Genomic DNA, 11,805 nt, shown 5'->3' on the forward strand with positions numbered 1-11,805 from the left:
TACTTTTGAAATGTGAAAGTAAAATTCTGCCGTCAACAACAGAAGACAGGCTGTCCAGCCGCTTAAAAAATTAAAAAATAAAAACAGCCAATCACAACAGGCATCTATAAGATCGACAGTAAAACTAACCAATCAGATGCTGGATTCAGAACTACGCGCGCTTGCTCGGTACAGTCCCGGAAGCAGCGCAGTTCTGTAGGCTTCGGTCACCCTCCATCTTGTGGATACCGCAGCTACTGAAAAAAAAACCCCACACATAAAAGGTATGTTCAGAGCTTTTGACCAACACAAAACGTCGTCTGTTGCTTGTTTTATATGAGCCGTGTTAATTCTTTAACTTGTGCATGATATTAACTTGAGTGGTTTGCACTTCGAAAGCTTTGCTTAACCTTAGCCTTGGCTAGCATGCTAGTTTAGCTAACGCAGTGGAGCCTAAATTAAACCGGCTGTTTTAATATTTTAACGAGTGTTGAACACACAGGTGATGCATGCAGAGAGGAATAACGCTCATGGGTATGTTTGCCGAGCAAAATTCTTGTTAGCTAGCTAATTGGAAGAAGAGAAGTGGAAAAAATATATTTAGCAACTACCCTGCATTTGTTTGGCTAACTAGCCGACTGTGCGCCAGTAACGGCTGTACTTTTCTGCGTTATACCCGCTACCCAGTGCGCTCTCTCTGTATAAACATGGCGGCGTTTACGGCTAGTAATGAATGGCTGAAAGTCCCCGCTTGTTTTGTTTTGTTTTGTTTTGTTTTGTTTTGTTTTGTTTTGTTTTGTTTTGTTTTAATGTGTTTTATTGCTTACAGGGTGACAGGTTTCCGTTTGGCGGGACTGGTGAGTGAGTAAACGAAAACATGAGCACGCTGAACGTGAAAAAGCTCAAAGTAAACGAGCTGAAAGAGGAGCTGCAGCGTCGTGGCCTGGACACTCGGGGTCTGAAGGCGGATTTAGCGGACAGGCTGCAGGCGGCGCTGGACGCCGAGGCTGCCGGAGCAGCAGAAGAAGAAGGAGGAGGAGAAGGAGAGCAGGAAGCCCGAGAGGAGGAGGAGGAGGAGGAGGAGGCAGGGGAGTGCGGAGGTAAACAATTTGTTGTTGGTTACTGTGTGTAATGGAGCTAAATAAAAAATAAGTATAGTGTATACACTGTATGACCAAGGTATGTTGACCGCCTGATGATTGGCGGCCAGGGGTCCACATACTTTGGACAATATCCACTTTGTGCCTAAATATATCTATATAACATACAGTAAGCACCATTGTAATTGGGATGGAAACACTACTTCCATTTGTTAGTAAGAATTACAGTCCAGTCTGGAAATTGTGGAGGAAGGGCTTGAACACTATAATTATTTTAAGCTCATTCATAAACACCAGGGTGCCTTCAAGCTGTCTTCACGTTCTTCAAGTCAGACTAACATGTTGTGATCAGGGTAAAGCAAACCGCAGACAAGCTTGTTTTTCGTGGGCTTTTCTTGTGCAGCTAGATTATACTCGCTCTGTCCTGTCCCACCCTCGTGGTTCGCTGCTCCTTGGGAACACTCAGACAGCATGAGCACACAATACATTTTACAAGAACGCTGTACGTTTTCTTTCTCCAGAATTCGATGCCGAAGTGTCGGGCAACGGTGGAAGTGACGGCTGTCAGAACCAGGAACAGGAGGCAAACAGCGAGGAAGACAGTAACGAGAACGGTGATGCTGGTTTCGGGTCTGCCGACTTCGCGTCGGACGACTCGGACCCACCGAAGCAAGACTTCGGGAAGCAGATCCAACTAGGAAACGACGAGGATCAGGAAGCCGGTTGGAGCGATGGTGAGCCAGCGAAGAGCCAGGGCTCTCAGGATCCTGAGCTGAAGCAGGAGGACGAGGATCCGGTCGCGCCACAGGAGCAGTTTGAGGAAGCGCAGGAGCAGTTTGAGGAAGCGCAGGAGCAGCCAGAAACAGAACAGTCTCAGCAGCAGGCGATCACTGTAAAAGGTGAGTCTTGTATTAATCCAAAATATTTCGTGCACAAACGATCCAGAGCTGGTTTGTAAATCTTTGGGCAAAAACGCATTCCTGAACAGTCCTTGTTGGAGATTTATTTGTGCATGAAGTACTAAGCAAGAACATGTTTTGCGATAACGGGCGCCGTTTTGTTTTTCTGTTCAATAAAGTGGAGTCAAAGAAGGAGGACGACGCACCGCAACAGGAAGAGGCAGCAAATGAACTGACGACCGTGGAAGGTGACCAAGCAGTTCAGGTTAAAACGGAAGACGACCAGCAGACGACGCAGAGCCGCAAACGACCGTACGACGACGGCCGTGGATACGGATACTACGAACATCGGGAAGACAGGAGGTACGTCTCGTGCCTGTATTAATCCTTTACTGCTCCTCCTTGTTCTTTATCCTGTCTGGACACACGCTTCTCTGTTTGTTTTGCAGGGGGCGGTCGCCTCAGCCTCCAGCTGAGGAAGAGGAGGAAGACTTTGATGAAAACCTTGTCGCTATCGACACCTGTGAGTACAAAGTGAAAGGCACAGTTATGTGGTCTGTGTAATAATATCCATTCCTTCGATTGTTCTTGGCGTATTAACTCACAGGCTGCATTTTTCTTTTCTTTTTTTCTTTCTTATTAATACAGATAACTGCGACCTGCATTTCAAGGTGGCTCGAGACCGGTACAGTGGCTACCCACTTACTATTGAAGGGTTTGCATACTTGTGGGCAGGTGCCCGAGCTACATACGGTGTTTCCAAAGGACGTATATGCTTTGAAATGAAGGTAATAATAGGGAAATAGGAGGAACATATTCTCAGAGTCATTTATGTATATATCTCTTTTTTTTTTATTTCTTTTTTTTTTCGTACACCTTAAACAATAAAGACATTCTCCCTATTTAGATCAATGAGGAGATCGCTGTAAAGCACCTCCCCACCAGTGAGCCTGATCCCCATGTGGTGAGAATCGGGTGGTCTTTGGACTCCTGTAGCACCCAGCTTGGTGAGTAGATAAGGAACCTACGTCTTCTTATTTACTTATTTATTTATTTAACTTATATCGGACATATTTATCTGGCAGCTTGCGCTCGAGAACCTGGTCTAGAAGAAAACCGATAGCAGAAGTTATCCATAGGTTAAAGGAACATGCCAGCGTTTTTTATCCTAATCTCTGTCTGTCACGTCTGAAGCGATTGGGGAAAAAATTGATCTGTTTTTCATCTTCTAGGAGAGGAACCCTTCTCCTACGGCTATGGTGGAACTGGCAAGAAATCCTCTAACTGTAAATTTGAGGACTATGGAGAGAGGTTTGGTGAAAATGATGTCATTGGCTGCTACCTTGTGAGTTTTTGTTTCTTTTTTTTTCTTCTTCTTGTTCTTCTTCTGGTAGTAAGGAAATGCTTCTCACAGAAATACTATCACGAGTAACAGTGAAGCAAGTCAGGAATATACAGCGCACTTCAAGGTCATTCCCTCACAGTGGCATCTCGTTCCTTCATTCAGGACTTTGAGAGCGGCGAGCAAGTGGAGATGGCATTCTCCAAAAACGGCAAGTGGCTCGGGCCGTGCTACCACATCCCTCGCGAGCAGCTGGCCGAGCGTCCTCTCTTCCCGCACATCCTGGTGAAGAACTGCGCTGTCGAGTTCAACTTCGGACAGAAGGAGGAGCCATATTTCCCCCTGCCGGAGGGCTACACGTTTATTCAGGAATTGGCACTGCATGACCGAAGCAGAGGAACAGTTGGGCCAGCTACCAAAGCAGAGTGCGAGGTATCAGGGTTTCGGTTCTATCAAGAAAGACTCGAAGTAATAAGAGTATTGTTTTCAATAAATATGTACTTAGCAGAAAATTGAACTCTAGTTTGAACACGCTTGAGTTCAACTGTATCTTGTAGAAGAGTACCGATGGTTTCTTCCTCATGTCTTCACTCGGTTGGGGAGTAGGGATCTAAATCTACATCTATATCCAGATTCCTGTAAATACTCTATACTGTAATACATTACTCACTCCTCAGATCCTAATGATGGTAGGACTACCTGGCAGTGGAAAGACCACGTGGGCCATTAAGCACTCCAAGGAGAATCCTGAGAAGAAGTTTAATATACTGGGTACCAATGCCATAATGGAAAAGATGAAGGTAAGGATATATCCCACGTCTCCTCTCAATCAGGCCCCTTTATACAGTACGTTCCCTCAAGACTCTTTGGTTTGTTTGTCTTTCCAGGTGATGGGACTCCGTCGCCAGAGGAACTACGCTGGACGCTGGGACCTTCTCATCTCTCAGGCCACGCAGTGCCTCAACCGCCTCATCCAGATCGCCGCTCGCAAGAAACGGAACTACATCCTGGACCAGGTACTGTCATTTCCCCGCATTCCGCCTCCTTCAACATTCCTGCAACATTCCCTGCAACGTTCATTAATGTTCCTCTGCTCTCTCTATAGCACAAAAGCACCCGTGCAGACCGATTTATTGTCACGCTTCATTCCGTTGTTGCCATATACTCATTTGTTTTTCCTTATTTTTGGTGTTGCTTAAAATGAAAGAAGAGCAGGAACGATTTGTAGTAGATTATTATAATTATCACACTGACTATGTTTTTGGTTTCTACTTATTTTTTTATACTGTATGTGTTGTTATAAAGAGATGCCACACTGTACAGATAGTCCATGTCATTAGTAAGATGTTGAAAAACAAGTAATCACAGCCTGGTGAGTAAGAAAACACCTTCTGTTGCTATGGTAATCGTAAAAAAAAAAAAAACCCAAAAAACAACATCTTTTCGATGTTTGACTAGATTTACTTGGAAGTGTTGAATGTTGTTTTTAAAATGAACCTCAAGGTAAGTGGAACTAACCGCGTTGAAGTTTCTAGGTCAGGTTCCCGACAAGTCATGTTAAGGTAGGTAAGGGTCACGTGGATGTGCCTAGGGTCCTTAAGGAAATTGTAAGTATTGGAAGGTAGGTGATAAGTGTGCGTCTGTGCTGGGCATAGCAGGACGTTTGAAACTTGGGTAAGTATAGGTAAGTAAGGGGGACCCAGGAAAGAGTAGACCCCCCCGCATGCTGCCAGTATTTAAACAAACAAAAAAAATTCTTGAATAATATCCCGTTTGCACTGATGTTCAATTGGGTGACTTGTAATTAGTTCACTTAGCATTCCTAGCACATTTCTGGTTACTTGGATTACGTTAGGATGTTAAGAGACTGATTGAAATCAGTCAAGCTGGCATGGCTTGGTAAGACGTGGCAGGATCAGCCACTAATTTGACGTGTAGACGACAACTCGGATTTTCTGTAAAGAAAGAAATCGGAAGAAACGATTCAGTTTATTGGTGCTGTTTGGCGACTTACATTTGCATAGTAAGATGATAAATATAACACTAGAATCTATAGAGAAGAAATTTGGGTCCCCTTTTTTACTTAAAAAATGTTTAGGTGAAACTTGGCTTCACTCCAGTCGGCAAGGTAAGTGAAATTCGGGGTTGTGAGAGGCAACCGCTAGTCATTCCTGGACAGTAACTATAGCCATGAAAAGAAAAAAAAACTCTCACTTTCATTGTTGCAGGAATCCCAAACCCCTCCTTCGGAACGCAAAGCCGTAACAAAAGCAAACAACTGAACAATAATGAATGAACAAGCTTCTACTTCTTTCTTGTCACCATTGCTAGACAAATGTATATGGATCAGCCCAGAGACGAAAAATGCGTCCTTTTGAAGGGTTTCGACGCAAGGCTATTGTAATTTGTCCCACGGATGAGGATTTAAAAGAGCGAACATTAAAGCGAACTGATGAGGAAGGGAAGGATGTACCCGATCATGCTGTGTTAGAAATGAAAGGTAGGAATGCCATGGATACCCCAACAAAAAAAAAAACAAATAAAAAAAAAAAACAATGCTTCAAACTACACACCCAGATCTGCTTTTTTGCTGTATTTTTTTTGTTTTTTATTTTTTCTTTTCTATTTTTAATTCTAGTTTTTCTTCAAAATTGGACGACCCCCTTGCCGCCTCCTTCTGTTTTTGCCAGATAAAAGAGCTACTTCTTCTATTCCTGTTCTTTTTATTTTCGTCCTGTTCTCTGGCCTTTTAACCCCATTTCCTGCATTTCATCTCAGTACAACTCCATATCAATATGCAGAATATGAAGTTATCCAGGGTATCAGCGGGCTATTAAAAACAAAAAAGGTATAAAAAGCTGCGTAAACTTTTATATCCGTTCCTGTTTTATAAGGTGAAGGTGACATCCTTTGCTTCTTTTTTTTTTAGAACCTAAATGACCCGTATTCAGAAACAGTGGTCTAATTTGACTTTCGTAAGCATATTCAAAGTGATTTACATATGTTTAACTACTAATTTTGCGTGTATATATGTGGTGGTCTAGGAAAACCTGTCAGATGTGGCTGTGGCTAAATTCTGGAAAATATCCTAAAGAAGTTGACGTCTTGACTTTTTTTGAAACAATAAATATATTTTGGCAGAATACTGCGGAAATATTTTTTCTTCGTACCTTAGCGATCTTCCCGCAAAGATCATGTTGTTTAAGGAGCTGGCTTAACAAACATGGTGGTTTTTAGTCAGTCTAGTCTGACTAAAGATGGCTAAGATCTTTCTAGCTAGCCTAGTTCCCATGAGAAACGGAAGTACCTTCGAAAGCTAACTAGTCAAACGCAAATAAAATAATACGCTAATCAGTATGAAAAATGGTTGTTTGATTAACATGTTACACGCTAAGCTTCGTACTAGCTCTAACCGCGCTAGCTATGCACACCAGAAAGCTTGGAGCTCACGTTTTCTTCGTAGCATCGCTACACAAACTTATCGCATAAGACGAAACCACGGTCATTCTTTTAGTTCTTCTAGTTCATTTTCACCGCACCATACGATTGGTCGAAGGACTCATTCGAGACGTTTGTTTATTTGTCGGACATAATTTGCATAGAATTGAGAAACTCTGTTGAAAGTCGCTTGTGGTGCTGTGGCTTCGTAACGTCGCTAAAGCCGCGTCTCCGTATCTCGCACATCCGTAGAAAATAAATAAATATTCACCTGTGGTGGTGTTGCTTGCTGGTGTGAACATAATGTAAGCGAGATTTCCTTTTTTAAGTGGCCACAGTTGAAAGGGAATCTTTTCATGCAGTTTCCTCCCATTTCACTTTTGGAAGTAGCTACAATTTAACCGCTGACTATTGAGACACGTGTGAAAGAAACCTGTAGTTTTCAGAGCTATATATATATATATAGTAGAAAATGTTCATTTTTTTCAGCACGTGAAGGTTTTTCCCACACCACCACACAGTCTCTTTGACTTGTAGTGCTTTGTCACAACACAGCCATGTTTTATTTATTTATTTATTTATTTTTCTATTTATTTTTCGTGTATTTTCTTCCAAAATATCCAAGCTTTAAACCCACATTGAACACTTTAGTTATGATACTCAGACTTGCTGGACTTTTGAGACATCTTGGTTTTCGTTGCATTTGTGTTTCCAATTGACAAATGTCCATGTGGCATTGGAGGGAAAAAGAAAGTCTAAATGAATTTTTGCTGATGCCTGCAGATACCCTGTTTATTAATTGGCTTATATCAATTCCTAAGTAATTTCCAGAATGAATGAATAATTACACTTTTAGGGAGTTGTGTTTAATAGTTTTGTTAGTTGCAAGTATCCTTAAACTCTTTTTCTGGCAACTGTCTTTGTTTTCTTTCCCTTATAAATTTATATATTTTCATTGTTTACCCCTAATACAGGACAAGTTTTACTAAATAATACAGATTAATACATCTCCTTTCCTTTCTATTACTTCCCCTCTTTCCCTGCCCCCTTACTTAATGTTTAGTTTTGGCCACTACTGAACAATGCTAATGCTGATGCTCTTTATTTTCTCAACGACACGGCCATTCTCTCCCTCACTGCGTTGCCCTCTGCCGCCCTCAGCCAACTTCGTGCTGCCTGATGCCGGCGAGTTCCTGGACGAGGTGATCTACATCGAGCTGCAGCGCGAGGAGGCCGACACGCTCATCAAGCAGTACAACGAGGAGGGCCGAAAGGCCGGCCCGCCACCCGACAAGCGCTTCGATAATCGTCCCGGAGGCTTCCGCGGCCGTGGGTTCCAGCGCTACGAGCACCAGGGCCCTCCACAGGGAACACGAGGCTCGTACCAGAACCGCGGCAGCTCTGGAGGAGCTGGCTACCGTGGCGGTAACAGATTTTTCTTTTCTTATCTTTCTGGTCTAAATTTTGACTCTTAATGTTTAGGTTGGCATCAGTTCACAGTTTTAACAATCCAAAATGTCACCTGTTGAGTAGTGCGAGTCTTATTGAATTCTGGCTTCCTGATGATAAAAAAAGAAGTTTATTAAAATACAATGGAGGGAAAGAAATTGAATAAGCAGACAAGCCTGGCCAACATTTACACATTTTATGTAAGCGCGCTGCATTTTAACATCAGAGTAGGCAGGTCACTCACAATAAAAAATAAAAAACAGCAGATGAGTCAACTGACATGAATCTGGAATGATTGACAGTTAAGTAGGTGTTTTTAACTCTGATATTAACGAACACCCCCTGGATGCCTTGTCCCCTTCCCCATAATTCAGTTAAGTAATGTTTTGGCCTACATCGAAAGAAACGTAACGTTTTACACTGTCCAAAAACAGCATGATTAGCAATGATTAGATGCTGATGATAACGTTCTGTTCTTTTTGGCCTTTAAGTCATTCGAGTAATATGTCTGGATGAAAGCCACAGAACATGAAGAAAAAACACAACCATGCAACTTTAGACAGTTTTTGAGCAGCCTGCCAAACTAATATTCCTCTGTTCCTAATGTAGCCTACAACCGTGGAGGGTACACCCCGAACCGCTGGGGGAACAGCTACAGAGAATCAGGAGGCCGGGGAAGCTACAACCGCACCCCGCAATCAGGAGGCAGCTACAACCACAACCGCCAGAGCTCCTACAATAAAGGAGGCAGCGGAGCCAGCAGTAGCTACACTCAGTCCCAGGTACCAGACACGGATCTTTCCTGGCTTGTGTCTTGGTCGTTGCTGTTTAAAAAAAAAATAAAAATTACTATTTGATATTTTAATCTGTTTCATTTCAATTGATACCTCAGCATTGTTGAATTCTCATTTGGTTGGTCACTGCACTTGTACTAATATGTTATTGTTTACGTAGTAACAACTCATTCACAACACAGACTCCTTCCATTAATGTAAATAGAAGGAGTCTCCAGTGTCAGTGCTTTTTTAATGGTAGAGCTAAAGACACAGAAGGCAAGCCAGCATAACGGAGGAATTTTGTGAATTAAAACATGCGATTTGTCGTGAAATGTAATCGCTGTCAAATTGTGTTCTTTATAATTGCCAGGCAGTCAGACATGTCGGAAGCAAAGATTAGAACATTATGTCCTCATATCCGGAGAGTCGCTGCACTGCAAATGCGGTTTCGGTTTTTATAATTCTGTTATAAATAGAATAATTCCAAATGCGGCTTGTCTTTTTGTACAGCCTCAGAACTACAGTCAAGGTTACAACCAAGGCAGCTACGGCCAGGGATACAACTATGGAAACTACAGCCAGTACCCAAGTTACAGCCAGGGCTATAACCAGACGCCTGCAGCCACGGGCCAGACGTACAATCAGCAGCAGCAGCAGCAACAGCAGCAGCAGAACTACAACCAGCAGTACCAGCAGGTCAGCTATTACCACTAATACTAATAAACGTTCGATATGTTCAATCAGACATTGTCTGTATATACAAACTGTATACAGTGTTGTCATACTTTATCCGGGTTTGATGCAGTGTTTGATGCAATTGTTTGTTTTCCCTCCGTTCGTCATGATCGCAGTACGCTCAGCAGTGGCAGCAGTATTACCAGAACCAGAGCCAATGGAACCAGTACTACAACCAGTATGGAAATTACGGCAACTACCAGCAGGGCCAGGGCTCGCAGCAGCAGTAGCCGTATCCCCCTGTGGCTCTTCCATATCATTCCATCAGCTCTATTCTTCAGCCGTTTTTTTTTTTAAATTAGCCTCTTTCAGCTTCATCCAGTTTCCCTTTTCTCTCAGACCACTCCCCTCACACAAAAAGTTTGCTTTTGCTCTCTAACTGCCTCAGTTTTAAAATTGAACGCATTTGTTTTGAGCCCCATTACTATTGCGTTTTAATTTCGGAGGCGCTAGTCCGCTTTTGCTTTTGAGGTATTTCCTAACACGCATCGACACGTCGATAAGTAGCGACGTGTAAAGTAGTTTGTTTCAGATCCTGCACGCGCAGATTCATGCTCGGATGCTTCGTAGCGGGGACGCATATAGGTTTGAATAATTTTTGAGTTTTGTATGTCGAAAATTTGAATCAAAAAATAAAACGCATTTCGAGTAACCCTGTTTGAAAATGTTTAACTACATGTATGGGTTTCAGAATGCAATTGTATCTAATACAGGCGAAAATGGAAAGATCCTAAATTTTTCATAACTTATAATGAATCATAAAAAGTGATGGATACCTGGATAATATTTTATACCATTCTTACACGTCTTACTAGTTTCATGTTTTTTCTCCTTGTATCTACAATTTAGTGAGCACTATGTGGTTGTAAGTTTTTATACCTTGTTTGTAAAACTATTGGCATGTTGTTGTTTTTTTTTTGTTTTGTTTTTTTGTCCGATCAAAGCTCATTTTTTTGTATTTGAGAATATAATATGAAACGAGAAAAAAAAACACCTTGCGTTTTGTGTTCTTTTTTTGCTAAGGAGAATTCCTGCATCCACACCTTGCTCTTAAGTGTTTAAACTGCAAGGCTTGTGAGCCATATACATATAGTGTATATGTACAATATGGACAATGCATTTATTATAATTCTTAACAAAGATGTCTGCCAGACATGAGCGTCTTGCTAACTTAGAAAATTTGTTCTTGTGTTCATAACAGCATGCAAATATGTGACTTCACACAATTTAATAACAGCCATATCCCACCCTAGGTATAAAAATTGTATTGTAGAGACTTACCCTTAAATTTCTCTTCACATAATATTAGTTTCCCCGGTAGTGAATAGCTACATAAGGAATAAAACACCACATGGTGTGCTTTTATTGGAAAATAATCAAATATCAGTCCTATTGGGAAAATCGGACAACCTGTTATTGGAATATACTCAAAGATGGGGTTGATTTTATTTCCAATAACAGTACCTCTCTGTGTTTTAATACCACAGGCATATTGTAGAAACAGCGTTGTCGCATCACATCTCCAGGGTCCCTGGTTCAGTCCTGAGCTTGGGTTACTGTCTGTATGGAGTTTCTCATGTACTCCCCTATGTTTGTGTAGGTTTCCTATGGGTTCTCTGGTTTCCTCCACAAAACATGCTATTAGGTGGATTTGCTATACTAGATTGCTTATAGGTGCGAGTGTGTCCATGGTGCCTTGGGATGGACGGTGAATTCTTGCCTCCAGTGTTCGCGGAATTGGCTCCAGATTCAGCGAAACCTGACCTGTATAAAGCAGTTACCAAACATGAATAAATGAATGAGTAAAGTAAAAAGACAAACATTTCTCATGCCTGTGAATGCTATTGCCAGCAGGTAATGTAATCTGATCTGTTCACAGGTCAAAATGGCCTATATGTTATAACTTGCGTATAATAACAAATAGGACTAAAACAAATATGACGTGGATATAGCATATGTACATGCAAAAGTAAATGTCATTTTTAATGTTCAGTCGAGGAAACAAGCCAAGTACCTATTTAGTTTTATGTAATAAATAAATAAATGTTTTTTTTAGTATGGTCCTACATGAAGTTTTTAACTGGAAC

At 41.8% G+C, this 11,805-nt stretch overlaps 1 protein-coding gene across 1 annotated transcript; it reads left to right on the forward strand.

Annotated features, from left to right (window-relative positions):
• Window positions 1–164: 164 nt before the first annotated feature.
• On the forward strand, window positions 165–10,845 carry hnrnpul1l (heterogeneous nuclear ribonucleoprotein U-like 1 like). The gene is made up of 16 exons (XM_053618088.1): window positions 165–263; window positions 809–1,079; window positions 1,601–1,978; window positions 2,158–2,341; window positions 2,428–2,501; window positions 2,627–2,766; window positions 2,886–2,985; window positions 3,211–3,323; window positions 3,486–3,752; window positions 3,998–4,120; window positions 4,208–4,336; window positions 5,652–5,820; window positions 7,920–8,183; window positions 8,817–8,989; window positions 9,494–9,679; window positions 9,835–10,845. The coding sequence occupies exons 2-16, from the start codon at window positions 857–859 to the stop codon at window positions 9,946–9,948; spliced, it is 2,637 nt and encodes an 878-aa protein (XP_053474063.1). The 5' UTR covers window positions 165–263; window positions 809–856; the 3' UTR covers window positions 9,949–10,845.
• The last annotated feature ends 960 nt before the right edge of the window (window positions 10,846–11,805 follow it).

The sequence above is a fragment of the Ictalurus furcatus genome, chromosome 28 (genome assembly GCF_023375685.1).
Source record: "Ictalurus furcatus strain D&B chromosome 28, Billie_1.0, whole genome shotgun sequence".
Classification (NCBI taxonomy): domain Eukaryota; kingdom Metazoa; phylum Chordata; class Actinopteri; order Siluriformes; family Ictaluridae; genus Ictalurus; species Ictalurus furcatus.

Bases quoted from the DNA above. Each gene is read 5' to 3' on its own strand.
- hnrnpul1l (XM_053618088.1), top strand. From the start codon at position 857: ATGAGCACGCTGAACGTGAAAAAGCTCAAAGTAAACGAGCTGAAAGAG. The intron at 1,979-2,157 runs GTGAGTCTTGTA...TGTTCAATAAAG, and splicing joins GCAGGCGATCACTGTAAAAG to TGGAGTCAAAGAAGGAGGAC. The intron at 4,337-5,651 runs GTACTGTCATTT...CACCATTGCTAG, and splicing joins GGAACTACATCCTGGACCAG to ACAAATGTATATGGATCAGC.